This window comes from Cnephaeus nilssonii (assembly GCF_951640355.1).
Source record: "Cnephaeus nilssonii genome assembly, chromosome: 17".
Taxonomy (NCBI): Eukaryota; Metazoa; Chordata; class Mammalia; order Chiroptera; family Vespertilionidae; genus Cnephaeus; species Cnephaeus nilssonii.
Genome location: NC_137088.1, coordinates 45,413,178 through 45,430,790, shown reverse-complemented (window position 1 = coordinate 45,430,790; position 17,613 = coordinate 45,413,178). Strand labels below are relative to the sequence as shown.

General features: G+C 38.1%; 1 protein-coding gene across 1 annotated transcript in view; it reads right to left on the bottom strand.

Moving 5' to 3' along the window:
- SLMAP (sarcolemma associated protein) overlaps positions 1–17,613 on the bottom strand; it is a 158,086-nt gene that overhangs the window by 80,261 nt on the left and 60,212 nt on the right. The window contains 1 exon segment of the mRNA XM_079794832.1: positions 7,210–7,363. Within this exon segment, the coding sequence (XP_079650958.1) occupies positions 7,210–7,363 (154 nt within the window).

Below are 17,613 nucleotides of genomic sequence, written 5' to 3'. Positions count from 1 at the left end.
ACAATAGCGTTAATAGCTTAACATATATAAGGGAAATAAAAGCAAAAGACTAAATTGAGTCATATTTTTGAGGGCTTCAAGTGTACAATTAAGCATTTCAGACTTTATTCTGCAATTGGCACAGTCACCAAGGCTTCTAAAAGCAGAATGACATAAATAAATCTGTACCAGAAGAATAGTAGCCAGAAGTGGAAAGCTTCTGTAACACTCTAGGTTGGCAACAGGAAAAACAAGAAATAGCAGGGAAAGGAGGGCAAATGGTGTAGATGACATAACTGCTGGAGATAAGAAAGAGACGGGATTCAGAAGAGATACCAAGAAGCTGAGCTAGAGTGTTTGGGAGAATGATGGAATGGAAGAAATTGGGAAGTCAGTAGAATACTCTCGTTTGAAGACTAAATTGAGCTGTATACAGAGTAAGGTGACAGCAGACATTCGAAAGGAAACAACTGCAAGCAGCTGGAAATACAGGTATAGAGCCAGCATGAACAGATTCACAGCAGACAAAGCAAGAAGTGAAACTTGGACTTGAGGATAAGGGAAAGCATTAAAACATTTGCCAGAAATTTAATTGAGTAGGGTTCTTAAACATCATTGTCCAAAAGAACAATTTGAGGCTTTAAAAAAGTATATATGTCCAAGTCCCACACCCAGCAATTCTCCTTCTTAGGGCTGAATGGGTGAGATCCGAGCATCTGTAGTTTTACAAAGCTATGCAGGTAATTCTGGTGTACATCCTGGGTACACTGGCATGACATCAGAAAGATTCTCTCAGTCAACCTGGCAAATCTGGTGTGGTCTGTGATGAGTCAGCTTTGTGATTTTCCCTAGGAGCTAGAAAGTAGATGCATGTAAAGTTTATGGTGAAAGTTACCAAGAACTAGGAAAAAGCAAGCCAGCATAGCCAAAAGTCAAGGAGTAGACTAGTTGGTGAGAGTATCTTTGAATGGCCAATGATGTGTTCCAAAGAACAGACGGTAAAGGATCCTGGCTCGAAGGCTACTGAGAAAGAAGGGTAAACTTGATGGCAAAAAAAATAAAGATGATGCAAATGACTGGCAAGGGTTTTAGTGATAATAAAAGTACCTGGCCCTGCTCTGAGCACTTTATAACATCCTTTCAATGTTCACATTGAACACTGAGTCACAGTGTGAACAATGAACATTGTACCAAAACCCTTGAGTCCCATTTCATAATATGAGGAAATTCAAGCTTAAGGCAGAGTAAGGAGAAGTAACTAAGTCACAGCAGAACAAAAAGGGCAGTGGGTAACAAGAATGTTGCCAATTCCCAATCCTCCTATTAGGAGGAAGGTTGTAAAAAGTCTTAGTTAATATGATAAAAAGAAGTTTGTAAAATGGTGGATGAAGATTCATGGGACGTTTTGAAATTTATCAACAATATTGGTGCCGGGTTGAGTGGAGTTTCTATAATGAAGACAGACACACTGACTGCTCTTGCACAGCTTACAGTTTAGTGAGGGAGGCAAACACATAAAGGGGAGGAGCACAGTGTGGAACGGGGACACGGAAGGGCACCTTGTCCAGCCGACAAACATTCCTAGGTGAAAGAAAACACACATGTATGCAATGGCTTGAAGGCCAGAAAGGGCAAGGTTTATTGTGGGGAATAAAAGTAATTGAGTGCTGTGGGAGCATAAAGCAAAAGGAAGATACCATTGACTTTGCTCTTCATAGGCTCTTTTTTCATAGGGACTTACCCAGGAACAGATACTGGTGAAGTGGACCTGAGCTGATGAGCTGATAGAAGTTTGTGAACTTTATAGAACTAACCAGTCCCAAACTTTGCAACAGAGGACTGTCATGTTGTGTGACCCAAAAAATTCATGTCCTGTCTGAATAGTTTGTGGGTTTGGGAACAAAGTGGTGGCCAGTAGCTGGTTTGGTAAGGCTCCCATTCCAGGAGGATCTAATAGGTTGGCTTTCTCCATTCCTTTCTTCCTTTAAAAATAAAAAATCCACTATAATGTCATCCTATTTGTTTTACAATGATTATTTTTTATCTATAAGGCAGGTTGTTAGTACAGTACTAATCAGTGAGCTTCCTCCCTGGAGCCGCACTATATAAAAAGCCAAAAGACAAAATCAGCTTGTTTTAAAGGGCTGGGAAGAGAAGAAACAGTAATATAAACTGATATGTTCAATGACATAGGCTCATATCACCTAACAAAATCCTGACTTTATAGACACACACACTTCTACACATTATATATTCTTTTTAAAGTTTCCTTTTACACATAGATATTATGTAAATTCCATATACACTGGAGGGTTTTTTATTTGAGAGAGGAAGGAGAGGAAGGGGAAGGAGAGAGAGACAGAGAGAGAGAGAACGTTAATGTGAGAGAGAAATGTCTATCAGTTGCCTCTACACAGGGATTGAACCTGCAACCTGGGTATGTGCCCCAACCAGGAATTGAACCTGTACACCAAGAGGTGGTTCCAACCAACTGAACCACACTGGCCATCATACACAATGGGCAAAAACTAAAACCATTTCCCCTAAGAACAGGAACAAGACAGGGATGTCTGCTTTCACCACTTTATTCAATATAATACTGGCAGTACTAGCCTCAGAGATCAGACAAGAAGAAAAAATAAAAGGCATCCAGATTGGAAAGCAGGAAGTAAAACTGTCATTATTCACAGATGACAAGATATTGTACATAGAAAACCCTAAAGACTCCAAAAGTCTACTAGATTTAACAAATGAATTCGGCAATGTAGCAGTATACAAACTTAACATTCAGAAATCAATGGCTTTTTAAAAAAATATATTTTATTGATTTTTTACAGAGAGGAAGGGAGAGGGAATAGAGAGCTAGAAACATCGATGAGAGAGAAACATCGACCAGCTGCCTCCTGCACACCCCCTACCGGGGATATGCCCGCAACCAATGTACATGCCCTTGACCGGAATCGAACCTGGGACCTTTCAGTCGCAGGCCGACGCTCTATCCACTGAGCCAAACCGGCTTCGGCTCAATGGCTTTTGTATACACCAATAATGAACTCTCAGAAAGAGAAACTAAAAAAAATCCCATTTACCATTGCAACAAAAAATTAATATACTTAACCAAGGAGGTAAAAGACCTGTACTCAGGAAACTACAGGACATTGAAAAAAGGGATAGAAGAAGATATAAATGAGTGGAAGAAAATGCCATGTTCATGGATTGGTAGAATCAATATTATTAAAATGTCCATACTACCCAAAGCAATCTATAGATTCAATGCAATCTCGATTAAAATACCAATGGCGTATTTCACAGATATAGAACAAACACTCCAAAAATTTATATGGAACCAAAAGACCCCGAATAACCGCAGCAATTTTGAGAAAGAAGAACAAAGTTGGAGGAATCACAATACCAGATATCAAGTTATACTACAAAGCCACTGTCCTCAAAAGAGCCTGGTACTGGCACAAGAACAGGCATATAGATCCGTGGAACAGAACAGAGACCCCAGAAATTGACCCAAGCCATTATGCTCAATTAATATTTGACAAAGGAGGCAAGGGCACACAATGGAGTAAAGGCAGTCTCTTCAATAAATGGTTTTGGGAAAACTGGACAGGTATATGAAAAAAAATTAAACTAGACCACCAACTTACACCATTCACAAGAATAAGCTCAAAATGGATAAAAGACCTAAATGTAAGTCATCCTATATAATAAAAGGCTAATATGCAAATTGTCCCCTCGACCAGGAGTTCACCTGGGAGCTCGACCAGGGGTCGGGGTCGGGGCCAGCCGGCCAACAACCCATGACCCCTCCCCCAGGCTGGCCGCATCCCCTCCCCCTGCTGGCCCGGCCTGAGAATTTGTGCACTGGGCCTCTAGTGAAACCATAAAAATCTTAGAAGGAACCATGGGCAGCAAAACCTCAGACATCTCTCGCAGCAATATGTTTACTGATACATCTCATAAGGCAAAGGAAACGTAGGAGAAAATAAATGGAACTACATCTAAATCAAAAGCTTCTGCAAAGCAAAAGAAACCATCAACAAAGTGAAAAGAGATCCTACTGTGTGGGAGAACATTTTTGCCAATGATAAATCTGATAAGGGGTTAATTTCCAAAATATATAAGGAATTCACACAACTTAACAAAAGGAAGACAAACAATCCAATTTAAAAAATGGGCAAAGGACCTAAATAGACACTTCTCCAAAGTGGACATACAGAAGGCCAAGAGATATATGAAAAAATGCTCAAAGTCACTAATCATCTGAGAGATGAAAATTAAAATGATAAGGTATCACCTCATACCTGTCAGAATAGCTATCATCAACAAATCAACAAACAACAAGTGTTGGCAAGGATGTGGAGAAAAGGGAACCCTAGTACACTGCTGGTGGGAATGCAGACTGGTACAGCCACTGTGGGAAACAGTATGGAGTTTCCTCAAAAAATTAAAAATGGAACTGCCAGCCCTAGCCGGTCTGGCTCAAGGGATAGAGCGTCAGTCTGCGAACTGAAGGGTCCTGGGTTCGATTCCAGTCAAGAGCACATGCCCAGATTGTAGGCTCGATCCCCAGTAGGGGGGTGCACGAGGCAGCCAATGAATCTCTCTTATCTTTGATGCTTCCATCTCTCTCTCCTTCCTCTCTGAAATCAATAAAAATATATATTTTTAAAAATGGAACTCCCATTTGAACCAGTAATCCCACTTCTAGTAATATATCCTAAGAAACCTGAAACACCAATTACAAAGAATATATGCACCCCATGTGGGAGTCTGTATTTGTTCCTCAATAAATCTCCACCTTTGTTATACTAAAAAAAAAAAAAAAAGAATATATGCACCCCTATGTTCACAGCAGCATTATCTATAATAGTCAAGATCTGGAAAGAGCCCAAGTGCCCATCAGCAGATGAGTGGATTCAAAAAAACTGTGGTACATTTACACAATGGAATATTACACGGCAATAAAAAAGGAACTCTTACCATTTGCAACAGCATGGATGAACCTGGAGAGTATTATGCTAAGTGAAATAAGCCGGTCAGAGAAAGCTAAGTATCATATGATCTCACTCATATGTGGAATCTAATGAAGAAAATAAACTGATGAACAAAATAGATCCAGAGACATAGAACCACGAACAAACTGATGAATTTCAGAGGGAAAGTGGGGGGTGGGTAGATTAACCGAGGAACTTATATGCAGATATGCATAGCCCATGGACACAGACAATAGTGTGGCAAAGGCTTGGGAAAGGTAGGTGCGGGGAGGAGGGGGTCAATGGGGAAGAAAAAAAGCAGACATCTGTAATACTTTCAACAGTAAAGATTTAAAAAAAAAACACAAAAAAACGAGTATCCCTTACAGTAGAAAGGAATTGGGAAAGAGCATTCTGTAACAGTCACTCCCTTGGAGATCTGCATATATGTTAGCATATTAGAAGCTCTGGGGGTGGGGGAAAAAGGGTCCTATATATGGTGACAAGAGAAGATTTGACTTTGGGTTGTGGGCAAATATATAGATCTTATAACATAGAAACCTATATGATCATGTCTATCAATGTCACCCCAAGAAATTTAATTGGAAAAGAAAAGTAAAGCTCTGGAAGTCCCCATTACCTTGGGTTAACTAAGATGTCCTAAATATATTTGATTACCTTATTCTTTTATCAATAAACACCTATTAATTCTCTTTGGGAAATGCAAGCCAAGGAGTTAGACATTCCCTGGAGAGGACAGTTTAATTCAATTATCTGTGTTCTGTGGGTTACTCACACCTGGGGCTCAGTTAAATGTTTGCTGAATGACTTGGTAGCAGAAGAGGTGTGATTTGGCAATAGCAGACATCAGAGTGTCCACTATAGCTGTTCTCATTATAGCCATACATAAGTTGAGTTCTTTAATTGAGTACTAAATATTTTGCATCAAAATACAAACTTTTCTATTTTACAATTATAAATGGAAATTTCTAAAACTGTGGCCCTACACAAATTCAAATATCAAAACCCAACTTCCTGGGGAGGCCAACAAAACCCAGTAAAACTAATATTGCAATTCCAACACCAGTGAAAGTAAAAATATAATATACATGCACATGCACAGCAGCATCACCACCACCACCAATCCCTGTATACACGGTGTAAAATGTCAGAGACTGATGACTCAGGGTATCACCAAATCAGAGTATGTTCAGAGAAATGAAAGAAGAAACTTGCCAATTGGGTCCACTGTCCATATTAAACTAAGACAGTGGAACTGCACTCTTTTGTTTCCTATTCATTTAGTTTTATGATTCAGCTATATAGTTTCATGGTCATAAGTAGAGAGTTATTAGCTACAGCAAGAAAACTTCAGAATTCTAAACATACAGACAATTTACGTTTATTTAGCTAGAGAACTTCTAGTTTCAAACACTGAGGCATGAAATTTTATAACTGTGACAAGTATTATTAGCTGCTTTCAGAGCTCTAATTTTGTTTGAGGCAACAATGTATGCACAACTGGAAGGGATAAGTTATAATTGATCAATAATGGATCTCCTTTTCACCTTTGCCAAGTAAGTAACTTCCCAGGCTTCTTTGTAGCTACAAGTAGCTATGTACGTAACATATCCATGTGGCCATTGAGACAAAAGGGAGAAATCTGCTGGGAGGATTCTATAAAAAACTATTCTTTCAACATGAAAAGAGAGCCACACAGGAAAGCATTTTGTCCCCACCTCCTCCTTTTGGCTAGAACACTGGTGTGAGAAAAATAATGCCTGGGGCTACAGCCCGCACACTTTGACTATGAGGCAAAGAGCATAAGCATAAGAAGCCAACAGGTTAAGGATAATAGCACGTGAGGACAGTAAGACCCTGGATTCCTGATAACATCACTGAGTCAAGAGAACAAAGTCTGGACCTATCTGTCTCCAGACTTCTTATTAACAATAACTATCTTTATGGTTTAAGCTCCTACTGATTGGGTATGGAGTCACTGCATACTGTTTCCTAACTGACACAGTCATGACCTATGTAGTCATACTGTGATGAAGAATACAGATTAATTATTAACATTTCAGATTTTAAAATTTTGTAAAATAGGAGATATGAGACTTTTAACTTTCACTGCATATAATGCTGTATTTAAATTGCTTCTACAAGCACAACATATTTTGTAACATTTAATGATAGAATAAAAATAAAGTTAAAAAGATAAATAATAGGAAAAATTGATCCATACCCGTACCTTTCCGTGTGTTCTCTGTCACATCTACTCCAAACTGGATAATGTCACCAGAAAGAATTTCACATGGTGGACTTTCTTCAGAGCCTCGACTCAATCTCTGGCTATTTATAAAGGTACCATTACTACTTTTAGTGTCTTGGAGATAAAACTGCAAAAACAAAATTGAAAAGCCAAAGATTAATAGTAATAATTCTAAACCTATATTTAAAAAAGTACGTCCAACTTTGCAAACTACTGCAGGTGAATTTTCCCCCCACTATCAATTCAAACCACTTGTTTCAGCTAAGGTTCTCCTTTGATATATATATAAAATTAGAACACTAAAATCAGTTATTTAAAATCCAGCTAAACAAAATAGTACAATCATTTTGGGAAAAAGTATATAAGGTCCTCAAAATGTTAAACATAAAGTTAGCATATGAGCCAAAAATCCCCTCCAAGGTATATATTTAAGAAAACTGAAAACATAGATCCTCACAAAAACTCATACACAATGTTCATAGCAGCATTTATTCATAATAGCCAAAAAGTAGAAACAACCCAAATGTCCAACTAATGAATGGGTAAATAAAATAATGGTCTATCCATCTGATGTTATATTATTTGGCAATAAAAATGAATGAAGTATTGATTCATGCTACAACATGGATAAACCTTTAAAACATTATATTAAATAAAAGACCATATATTATGTTATTATATTAAAATACTCAGAATAAGCAAATCCATACAAACAAAATGACATTAGTAATCCCAAGGGGCTGAGGTGCCAGGCCATGGGGTGAGGTAGGGTGAGAATGACTACTAATGGGTATGAGGTTTCTTTTGGGAGTGATTAGAATGTTCTAAAATTATATAGTGGTGATGGTTGCATAACTGTGAATACATTAAAAACCTCTAAATTGTACACTTTAAAAGGATGAATTTTATGGTAAATAAATTACATCTCGATAAACCTGTTGTGTGTTTTTAAAAGCCGGCTAGATAAAATTCTAAGTCTATCTTTCCATCTCACTCTGACTTTGTAATTTTCCTAGGTTGTCTAGGTTAAGTCAAAGGAAGTGTTGTTTATTCCACAGGCAGGACAAATGGTTTTAGGTAACACTTATAATTAATAGCTATCCGTTAGCTAGCATACTTGATATTAGGACCAATATATACGCCATAAAATTTTTTGTTAAGCAGACTGGAGACACCAGAAACTAAAATAATGGAACCAACTATGAAGATAATACTTCCTGGCCTCCTAAACTTGCCTTTCGTCACTTAGATTACATAATCTCCCTCTTTAAAAGGAAGGGATAGGAGGAAGCACAGGAAGCCCACCTGTTTATCACTTACTTATCCCAAAATAAATTAGGAACAACTGGGATCATACACAATAGACTTACCAGGAAGAGAATAACCAATAAGAAAATATGTACCTTTCTTTTTGAAATTTTCTACACTCTCCAGCCCTGAATATCTAGCAACATATTTTCACTGAATTCCTTTCTAAGGAAAGAAAAAAGAAACACACAAACCCTAATGTTTATTAAAATACACGTGACACCACCAGGCTCTCATTTAACCTGAACATTAAAGCTGTGATATAGATATTACTACCTTTTATAAATGAGAAAAGGAGACCCAGGCAAGTATTTTTCCAAAGGTCACAGAGCTATGGAACACAGAAGCAAGGATTCAAATAAGAGAATTAAAAGAAATATCTTTCCCATTACTTCAACTGACCTTTATGTTTCATTTGTGCTTCACTCCTCCCACAGGCTCTCTTCCAAAGTGAAACACAACAAAAGAATAAGCAATTTGCAGAAAATATGGAAATGACAATTCTTTTCATTAATTCTTAGGTGACAATATAAAGGCCATCAAGCTGCCTATAAAATGATTTACTCTGTTTATAATACTTTTTAAAAATATATATATATTTTTAACTATTTCAGTAAGGGAGGAAGACGGAGAGATAGAAACATCAATGTTGAGAGAGAATCATCAACTGGCCGCCTCCTGCACATGCCCTACTAGGAATCGAGCCCGCAACCTGGGCATGTACCCTGACAGGAAATCAAACCAGTAACCTCTTGGTTCACAGGTTGATGCTAACCACTTAGCGACACTGTCCAGGTTCTGTTTACTAGTATAATTCAAAAGAGACCACTGTTACTTCAGTTAGCAGTTTGTGTATTTAACTAAAGACCATAGTAAAGAAAACTGTATTAATATTTTACAAGTCCATTTGAAACTTAGAGGCCTTAACATTTCATACCAGGGAGAATAGCACAGACAACACACTCAAGTAAGAACATTTATCCTCAACATTTTTTCTATACTAGAACTTAAATGTTACACTGTATAAGGGAGTTTGTTTTTTGTTTTTAAATAAATATACTCTTGGGAAATGTGGTGATATCTGGATTCTGGTTTGGCCATTTTCAGTAATGTGTGCTATGTATGGTAAAACCCAAGGGATTATACTGGAATTATAGTGGTTTTCAAACTTCAAGTTCTGATCCATTAATGTTACTAAGTTAATTTAATGGGATGCAACTAGTATTTCATTTTAAACATTAAAGAGAACAGAAGATAAATAAGAATATCAGCTAAATAGTACTGAAATGAGGTTCAGAACTATTTAGCAAACTTTGGAAAACAAAAAAGTGTGTGTGTACTCCTCATGTATGTAACTCTTATATAAATCTAAAACCATAAATATCAAATAAAAAAATCAATATTAACGCAGGTTGTTTTATGCTGACATAGCTATATTACTACTCAAAGCAGCACCCATTTAGCTTGAACATAGTTTACATTGGTTGCTCATTCTTCCTTTGCTCTCAACCTAATGGCTTCTATACACCTCAGAATAAAGTCCAAAGTTCTTACCATTATAACCGGAAAAGCCCTACATAATCTGGTTCCTGGCTCCTTCTCCAAATTCATTCACTTCCACCATTCTATTTCCTCATCCCTCTCAGCCACACTAATCTCCACATATGCCCCTTGGTCTCTGCATTTGTGGAGAGTTAGACATCATTTGTTTTACTTCACTGAAGAAATATTTTGTTGATATGATTTAACTTTCTGCCCTTGGCTGCTTTGAAAGATGAATATAAAAAGTATTTCTGCACCACCTATGAAACCACCTGCCATTATTCAGTCTACAGTGAACAGAAGCTATTTAAAATTAGGTTAGGAACCTCAAAATAGAAGTGGGGAAAACCATCAGCAGCCATAGGACCTGCATGAAGTCAGCATCTGTGCAGGATGCATAGGGAAGCAACTGGGCATTTGAGGGACTTAAAAAGAACATCAAAATAGTCAGTAGGTATTTACTGGATAGTATGATGGCCAATTTGAGAAGAGAACTTTGAAAATTCGAAAGGTTTATCCCAATCCAATCACAAGAGAGTGCCAGGTAAGTTCTGGAAAGGGCTGGAGCAGTCTGAATCATATAAATTCTTAAAATCAACCCCCAACCAAAGCTGCCTTCCACACAGGACTCCACACTGAGGAAAGGCTGCTGGGTGTGGACACAAAATTGAGCAAAACAGGGACAACAGAGATAAGGGAAGAAGAGGTCCAGTAAAAGTAGAGAAGGGGAAAGAAGTCACCATATTTTTAAACATTTTACAAAAAAAAAAAAAAAAAAAAAAACACGCCCAAAAAATACCAGAAGAGGGAGCTCTGTGACATTAGAAAAGTTATCCTAAATCATGACCCCTTCTAAAAGTTCAGAAAAACAAAACTTCACGTAAGAATAAGCAACAGAAAAATGTCAAGGTCCCATCCCATACAGTTATTTTAAGAAAAAAGAGACTGAAGAGCAGAATAACATCCCTACATATAATGAAAGACAGACCTCGGGCACACATCAAAATTATAACATACTATTTTAAAACAAGCTAAAAGGCATTAAAAAAAAATTCAAGACATAAAAGAAAAACATAAATCACAATTCTAAAACTCCAGAAAAGGTCACTTCAGAAATGAATACAAAATTAGAAAGGACACGAGTGCCTAAATATAACAAACTAGAGGCCCAGCGCACGATTCAATCGTGCGGGTAGGGTCCCTAGGCCTAGCCTCCTGCGATCAGGGCCATCTTCTGCCTGTTCGCCAGTCTCCAGGCCCAATGCTGCCTCCGCCGCCGCCGCCACTGAGCTGCCAGGCTGTTGGGATCCCCAGCTCATCCCCTTCCCCAATACAATAGAAGTCTTGAAGGCATGAGCCTGCTTTCCCAGTGTGGGATCCTGATACCTGGGTCTGGAATGAGCAAAACAGACCTAAATCTCAAATTACTGTGTCTGTATGTTCTAATCTGTCTGGGGGCTATCTGATGGACTAACACAAGGCTCTTATTTCTGTTTAGCCTAACCTAGAACTCACCCAAGCTAAAAATTAAGTGACTGGCTAAAAAAGTGGGATTTATATCCCCAGTGGTTCAATATAATAAAGTCAACCAATATACTACATTAATAGAAAAAAGGAAACACACATACATACATACACACACACACACACACACACACACACACACGCACATCGATCATCCCTGTTTATGCAAAAAAGGCCTAACGAAGTCCAATACCCTTTCATGATCAAAACTATCAAAAAGTTAGGATTAGACGGAAACTTCCTCAACATGATAAAGACCATTTATGAAAAGCCCACAGGTAATATAACAATGGTAAAAGACTGAAAGCTTTTTCCTAAGATCAGGCACAAGATGAGGAAGCCTGCGTTCACCACTGCTTTATAATAATGTACTGGACGTTCTAGCCAAGCAGAAGAAAAAGAAATGAAAGACATCCAAATTGGAAAGAAATGGAAGAAATCCAAAACACTAATTCGGAAAGATATGCATCCCTACATCAGCATTATTTACAACAGCCAAGGTATGGAAGCAACCTAAGTGTCCATCAATAGACAACTGAATAAAAAGGATGGAGTGCATATTTACAATGGAATATTATTTGGCCATAAAAACAAATGAAATCTTACCATTTGTGACAACATGGATGGACCTAGAGGGTATTATGCTAAGTGAAATAAATCAGAAAAAGATAAATATCACATTATTTCACTTGCATGTGGAATCTAAAAAACAATATAAGCAAACAAAACAGAAACAGACTCATAGATACAGAGAACAAACTGATGGTTGCCAGATGGGAGGGGCGTTGGGGAACTGAGTGAAAAAAAGGTGAAGGCATTAAGAAGTACAAACTGGCAGTTACAAAATAGTCACAGGGGCCCAGCCAGTGTGATTCAGTGGCTAAACTTCGTTCTATGCACCAAGAGGTTGCTGATTCGATTCCTGGGTTGCAGGCTTAAAACCCAGCAGGGGGTGTGTAGGAGGCAGCTGATCAATGTTGATGTTTTTCTCTCATGGATGTTTCTATTTTTCTCTCCCTCTTCTTTCCTCTCTCTCTCAAAATCAACAAAAACATATTTTAAAAGAATAAAATAATCACAGGGATGTAAAGTACAGCATAGGGAATATAGTCACTAACATATTGTTAATAACTGTGTGGTGCCAGGTAGGTATCAGATTTATGGGGGATCACTTTGTAAGTTATATAAATATCTAACCACTCTGCGGCACACCTGAACCTAATATAATATTGAATGCCAACTGTAATTGAAAAAACATTTTTTTAAAGATTCTGTGTAAGGCACCACTAGAAATAAAAGTTGAAAAAGAAAGCCCTGGCCAGGTGGCTCAGTTGGAGCGTTGTCTGATACACAAAAAGGTTGCGGGTTTGATGCCCAGGCAGGGTATATACCTAGGTTGTGGGTTGAATTCCCAGTCAGGGTGCATACAGAAGGCAACCAATCATTATTTCTTTCTCACATCGATGTTTCTCTCTCTCTCTAAATCAATACACATATACTCAGGTGAAGATTAAAAAAAGAAAAAAACTGAAAAGAAAAAGAAAATTGAAAAGGAATAAACTATGTCTACTCACAGATGACTGACTCTATATATGAAAAATCCCAAAGAACTCATAAGAAAGTGATGAGAGCTAATAAATGAATTCAACAATGTTGTAGCTTAGAAGATAAACACAAAAATCAGTTGTGTTTCTATAAATCACCAACAAACAAGCCAAAAAGGAAATTAAGAAAACATTTCCATTTACAGTAGCATCTAAATAAGATACCTAGGAATAAATTTAAGCAAAGACTTGAATATTGAAAACTACAAAATATTGTTGAAAGAAATTAAAGACTTAAATAAATAGAAAGACATCCCATATTCGTGGACTGAAAGACTTAATATTATTAAGGTGTCAATTTTAACCAAAGTGATCTACAGATTCAATGCAATCTCTATCAAAATTCCAACAGCCTTTTTTTTTTCCAGAAATGGAAGTTGATCCTCAAATTCATATGAAATTGCAATGGGCCCTGAATAGGCAAAACTACCTTTTTTAAAAATTGTTAATCCTCACCTCAGGATATTTTTCTACTGATTTTCAGAGAGAGTGGAAGGGAGGGGGAAAGACAGAGAGAGAAACATCAATGTGAGAGAGACACATTGATTGATTGGTTGCCTCCCGCATGCGTCCCAACCAGTGCCAGAGATCAAACCTATGACCAAGGTATGTGCCCTTGACCAGAATTGAACCCACAACCCTCCAGTCCGCTCTATCCACTGAGCCAAACCAGTTAGGGCAAAACTATCTTTAAAAAGAACAAAATTGGAGGGGGTGGGAGGTAAAGGAAGAGATTAACCAAGTAACTTATATGCATATATGCAAGCCCATGGACACAGACAATAGTGTGGCAAAGGCCTGGGGTGAGGCAGGAGCAGCGTGAAAGGGAGCAAAGCGGGGAAACAGGGGACATTTGTAACACTTTAACAATAAAAATAAATTTTAAAAATTGCCCAGCTGGCTTGGCCCCTCAGCAATCAAAAACAGTGATCAAAACATACAACTCCAATTTCTGAAGAACAAGCAAGTCATACCAAGAACCATGGGCCACCATGTTCACAGCTGCCTGCCACAGGGCTGGAGAATGAGATATGGTAGCCACTATGCAAAACACCAAAATTCTCGAAAATTTACCAGCTTTTCTTCATTAAGCACTCTGCTGGATGCTTCAAGTGTTTTACTACACTCAAGAGTTTCAAATTAATTGCTTCAGACAAAACTAGCATAATAGTTTTGGCAAAGGAACCAATTTTTGAAGCTTACTCCTCTGCCATTTTCCATGACTTCGCTCCTATTATTAGCCATATTTCAACCTACAAATATTTTCTTGGGCCAAACCAGTACCTAATTATAATAATAGTTACCACTTATTGCCTGCCTGCTATGTACAGGCACTTCTGATCCTCAGGGCAACCCTACTAATTAGTTATTACCATCTCCATTTTATAGAGTAAGAAACTGAAGAGTAGGTATATTAAGGAAATTGCCTTTGTCTCACAGCTATTGCAGATTTGACGGTTATTCCTTCAAAAACTCCACTCTGCCTTTCTCTTCTCCTACTTAAACTAAACACACTCTGGTCTTTTGAGTCCAAATTTATGAAATCCCACTTTGTTTATGAAGTTTTCCTGAAGCAATCAGAATAGAAAGAGCCAATTTCAACTCTAACTCCACCTTAAGGCAAATCATTCAGTCTACAATATTTACTTGGCACCTATCTCAGAGATTGAATATCTACAAAATCAAATGCAGAGGAACTCTACACTGACAATAAACTAAGAGAGTATGAATTAAGCAACAAAATTTTGAGAGGCAGATGAGAATATCCTAAGGAGTTGATATTTTTTAAGAGAGAACTCTGATAATTGGGCAGCTATGTGTAGGATGAACTGCAGTGGGTGTCACCAGAAATAGAGAGATCCATGATATGTATATTTTTGCCACCAAAAATTTAGTTATTTCTTAAGTGTACACGAAAGTCTTTATGTGCACATTATATGCAAATTTATTTGTTTACATAGCCTTTCTAACTTCCTGACTAGCAAAGCACCACAAGTTTCAGAGACTGGAATTTTCAAGTTGTGCCACTGAAAAGGAAAATATAAGATTTTATTCATATGCTATAGAAAAAAAACACAGAAAAGTGATAAAATGTTCTTGCCAAAATAAAATTTCACATGTAACTAGAAAGAACTTGTCAACACATAACCAGAGGTCTTGCAAATGTTATAAATTTGCCAGGATTTTTCCACCTCCAAGTGACATTCCAGACACATTAATTGTACAGTAATTTTTTTTCTTATGGAGTTAGCCCACAAGAGAAAGAGGAGAAAAAGTATTTCTCTCTATATATATAGAACAGAATAAGAATATGAAGGACAGAAGTAGAGAAGGTAGAAAGGCAATATTAAAAATAATTTAACCAGAACATTACAAAACACAGCTAGAGTGATTACATCCTTTTAAAATATGTAATCAAATTGTGACAATCCTTCACTAGGCTTTGGGACAAAGTAAATTAGATTTCTGAAGCTCAGCAAAATACAAAATAAACATATCATCTGAAAATTACAGTTTTGAGAGGTATTTCTATTGAAAGCCTACACCAAATTCTAATTTATAGGAGATTGACCTATTTGCCATATTTGAAAACTGATGCGTTGGCAAGCATATTCTAATTATTTTTTCTTGTAATGGTGTGTTAATCACAGCAAGATGCGTTCAACTTTTTCTTTGAGCCTCCTACTTAGGTACTGGTATTAAAGAACAGATACTGATTCCAAACTCAATCTTTTTAACCCCAAGAGGTCTCTAATAACCTCTCAAAAATTGAACTCCAATATTTGAAATAAGTATGTATTTATTAAAATGACATGTATTATAGCATATTAAGGATAGAACAAGGGAATACTGTGATATTTTAAATACACAATACTGACTATATTTTATAGGTCATTATTTTCCTCACAAAATGTTAGCTTAAACCATCCTGAGATCAGCTGAAACAACAAAATAACTGCACCACCACTCCTTATCTCTGATAGTTAAAAAAACCTCACCCATAGAATAATAGCCTTGTTTGCCACAAAAGGAAATCATTGTGATCACATTTGTGGGAAATATAGAACAAGGTCACTATAGGCTTACATATTGTTTAATAATGAACACAACGGGCTTGATGTAAGGACAGCTGATATTGATTTGTATAGTCCCTAAGAGGTAGAGGAGAAAGAGAAACTTTAAAAATGTTTTCTATTAAAGACTGGCAAAATTGGCAAAACATAGGAATCTAGATCTTATATAGGGAGAAAAAATTGCCCACACATAAAACAATTTATTTGGCAAACAAATTCAATGGAAATGTTAAAAGATGCAAATAGTACATCTGTTTAAAACACCTTGGTCTTTACTCATATCTCTCTACTAGAGGCCCGGTGCACGAAATTCATGCATGGGGGGGCGGGGGAGTGTCCCTCTGCCCAGCCTGCTCCATCTCCAATTGGGGACCGCTCAAGGGATGCCTCTCTCAATCCAGGACTGCTGGCTCCCAACCGCTCACCTGCCTGCCTGCCTGATTGCCCATAACTGCTTCTTCCTGCCAGCCTGATCACCCCCTAACCACTCCCCTGCCAGCTTGATCGACGCCTAACTACGTCCCTGCCAGCCTGGTTGCCCCTAACTACCCTCCCCTGCCGGCCTGGTCGCCCCCAACTGCCGTCCCCTGCTGGCCCGGTCACCCCTAACTGCCCTCCCTTGCCAGCCTGGTCGCCCCTAACTGCCCTCCCCTGCAGGCCTGGTCCCCCCCAACTGCCCTTCACTGCAGGCCTGGTCCCTCCCAACTGCTCTTCCCTGCAGGCCTGATTGCCCCCAATTGCCCTCCCCTGCAGGCCTTGTCCCCCCCAACTGTCCTCCCCTGGAGGCCTGGTCCCTCCCAACTTCCTTCCCCTGTTGGCCATCTTGTGACGGCTATCTTGTGTCCACATGGGGGAGGCCATCTTTGATCACATGGGGATGGCCATACTGTGTGTGGGAGTGATGGTCAATTTGCATATTACCATTATATTAGATAGGATTGTTAGTGATAATTAAGTCTTCAAGAGAGTTATCTCCTCAAGGCTTTGACAATTCACACATCCATAGGTGAGTTCTTTAGAAATCATAATTTTACTTTAAAAGAGAAAAGGAAATAAAGTCACTAACTCAGGACCATAAGTGCGTAAGTAGAAATAATAAAAATGCAAACAAACCCTTTAAAGGGTTCAGTATAATGCAGAAGCTTCCATTTTTCTGCCACCACAGGATTAAGATGTTCAAACGGGGAGGGGGGAGGTGAGCAGGGATGGGGGTTGGCAGGGTGGAGGGGTTCAATGGGGGGAAAAAGGGGACATCTGTAATACTTTCAACAATAAAGATAAATTTTAAAAAATAAAAAAGATGTTCAAACACAGTCTACTCTCAC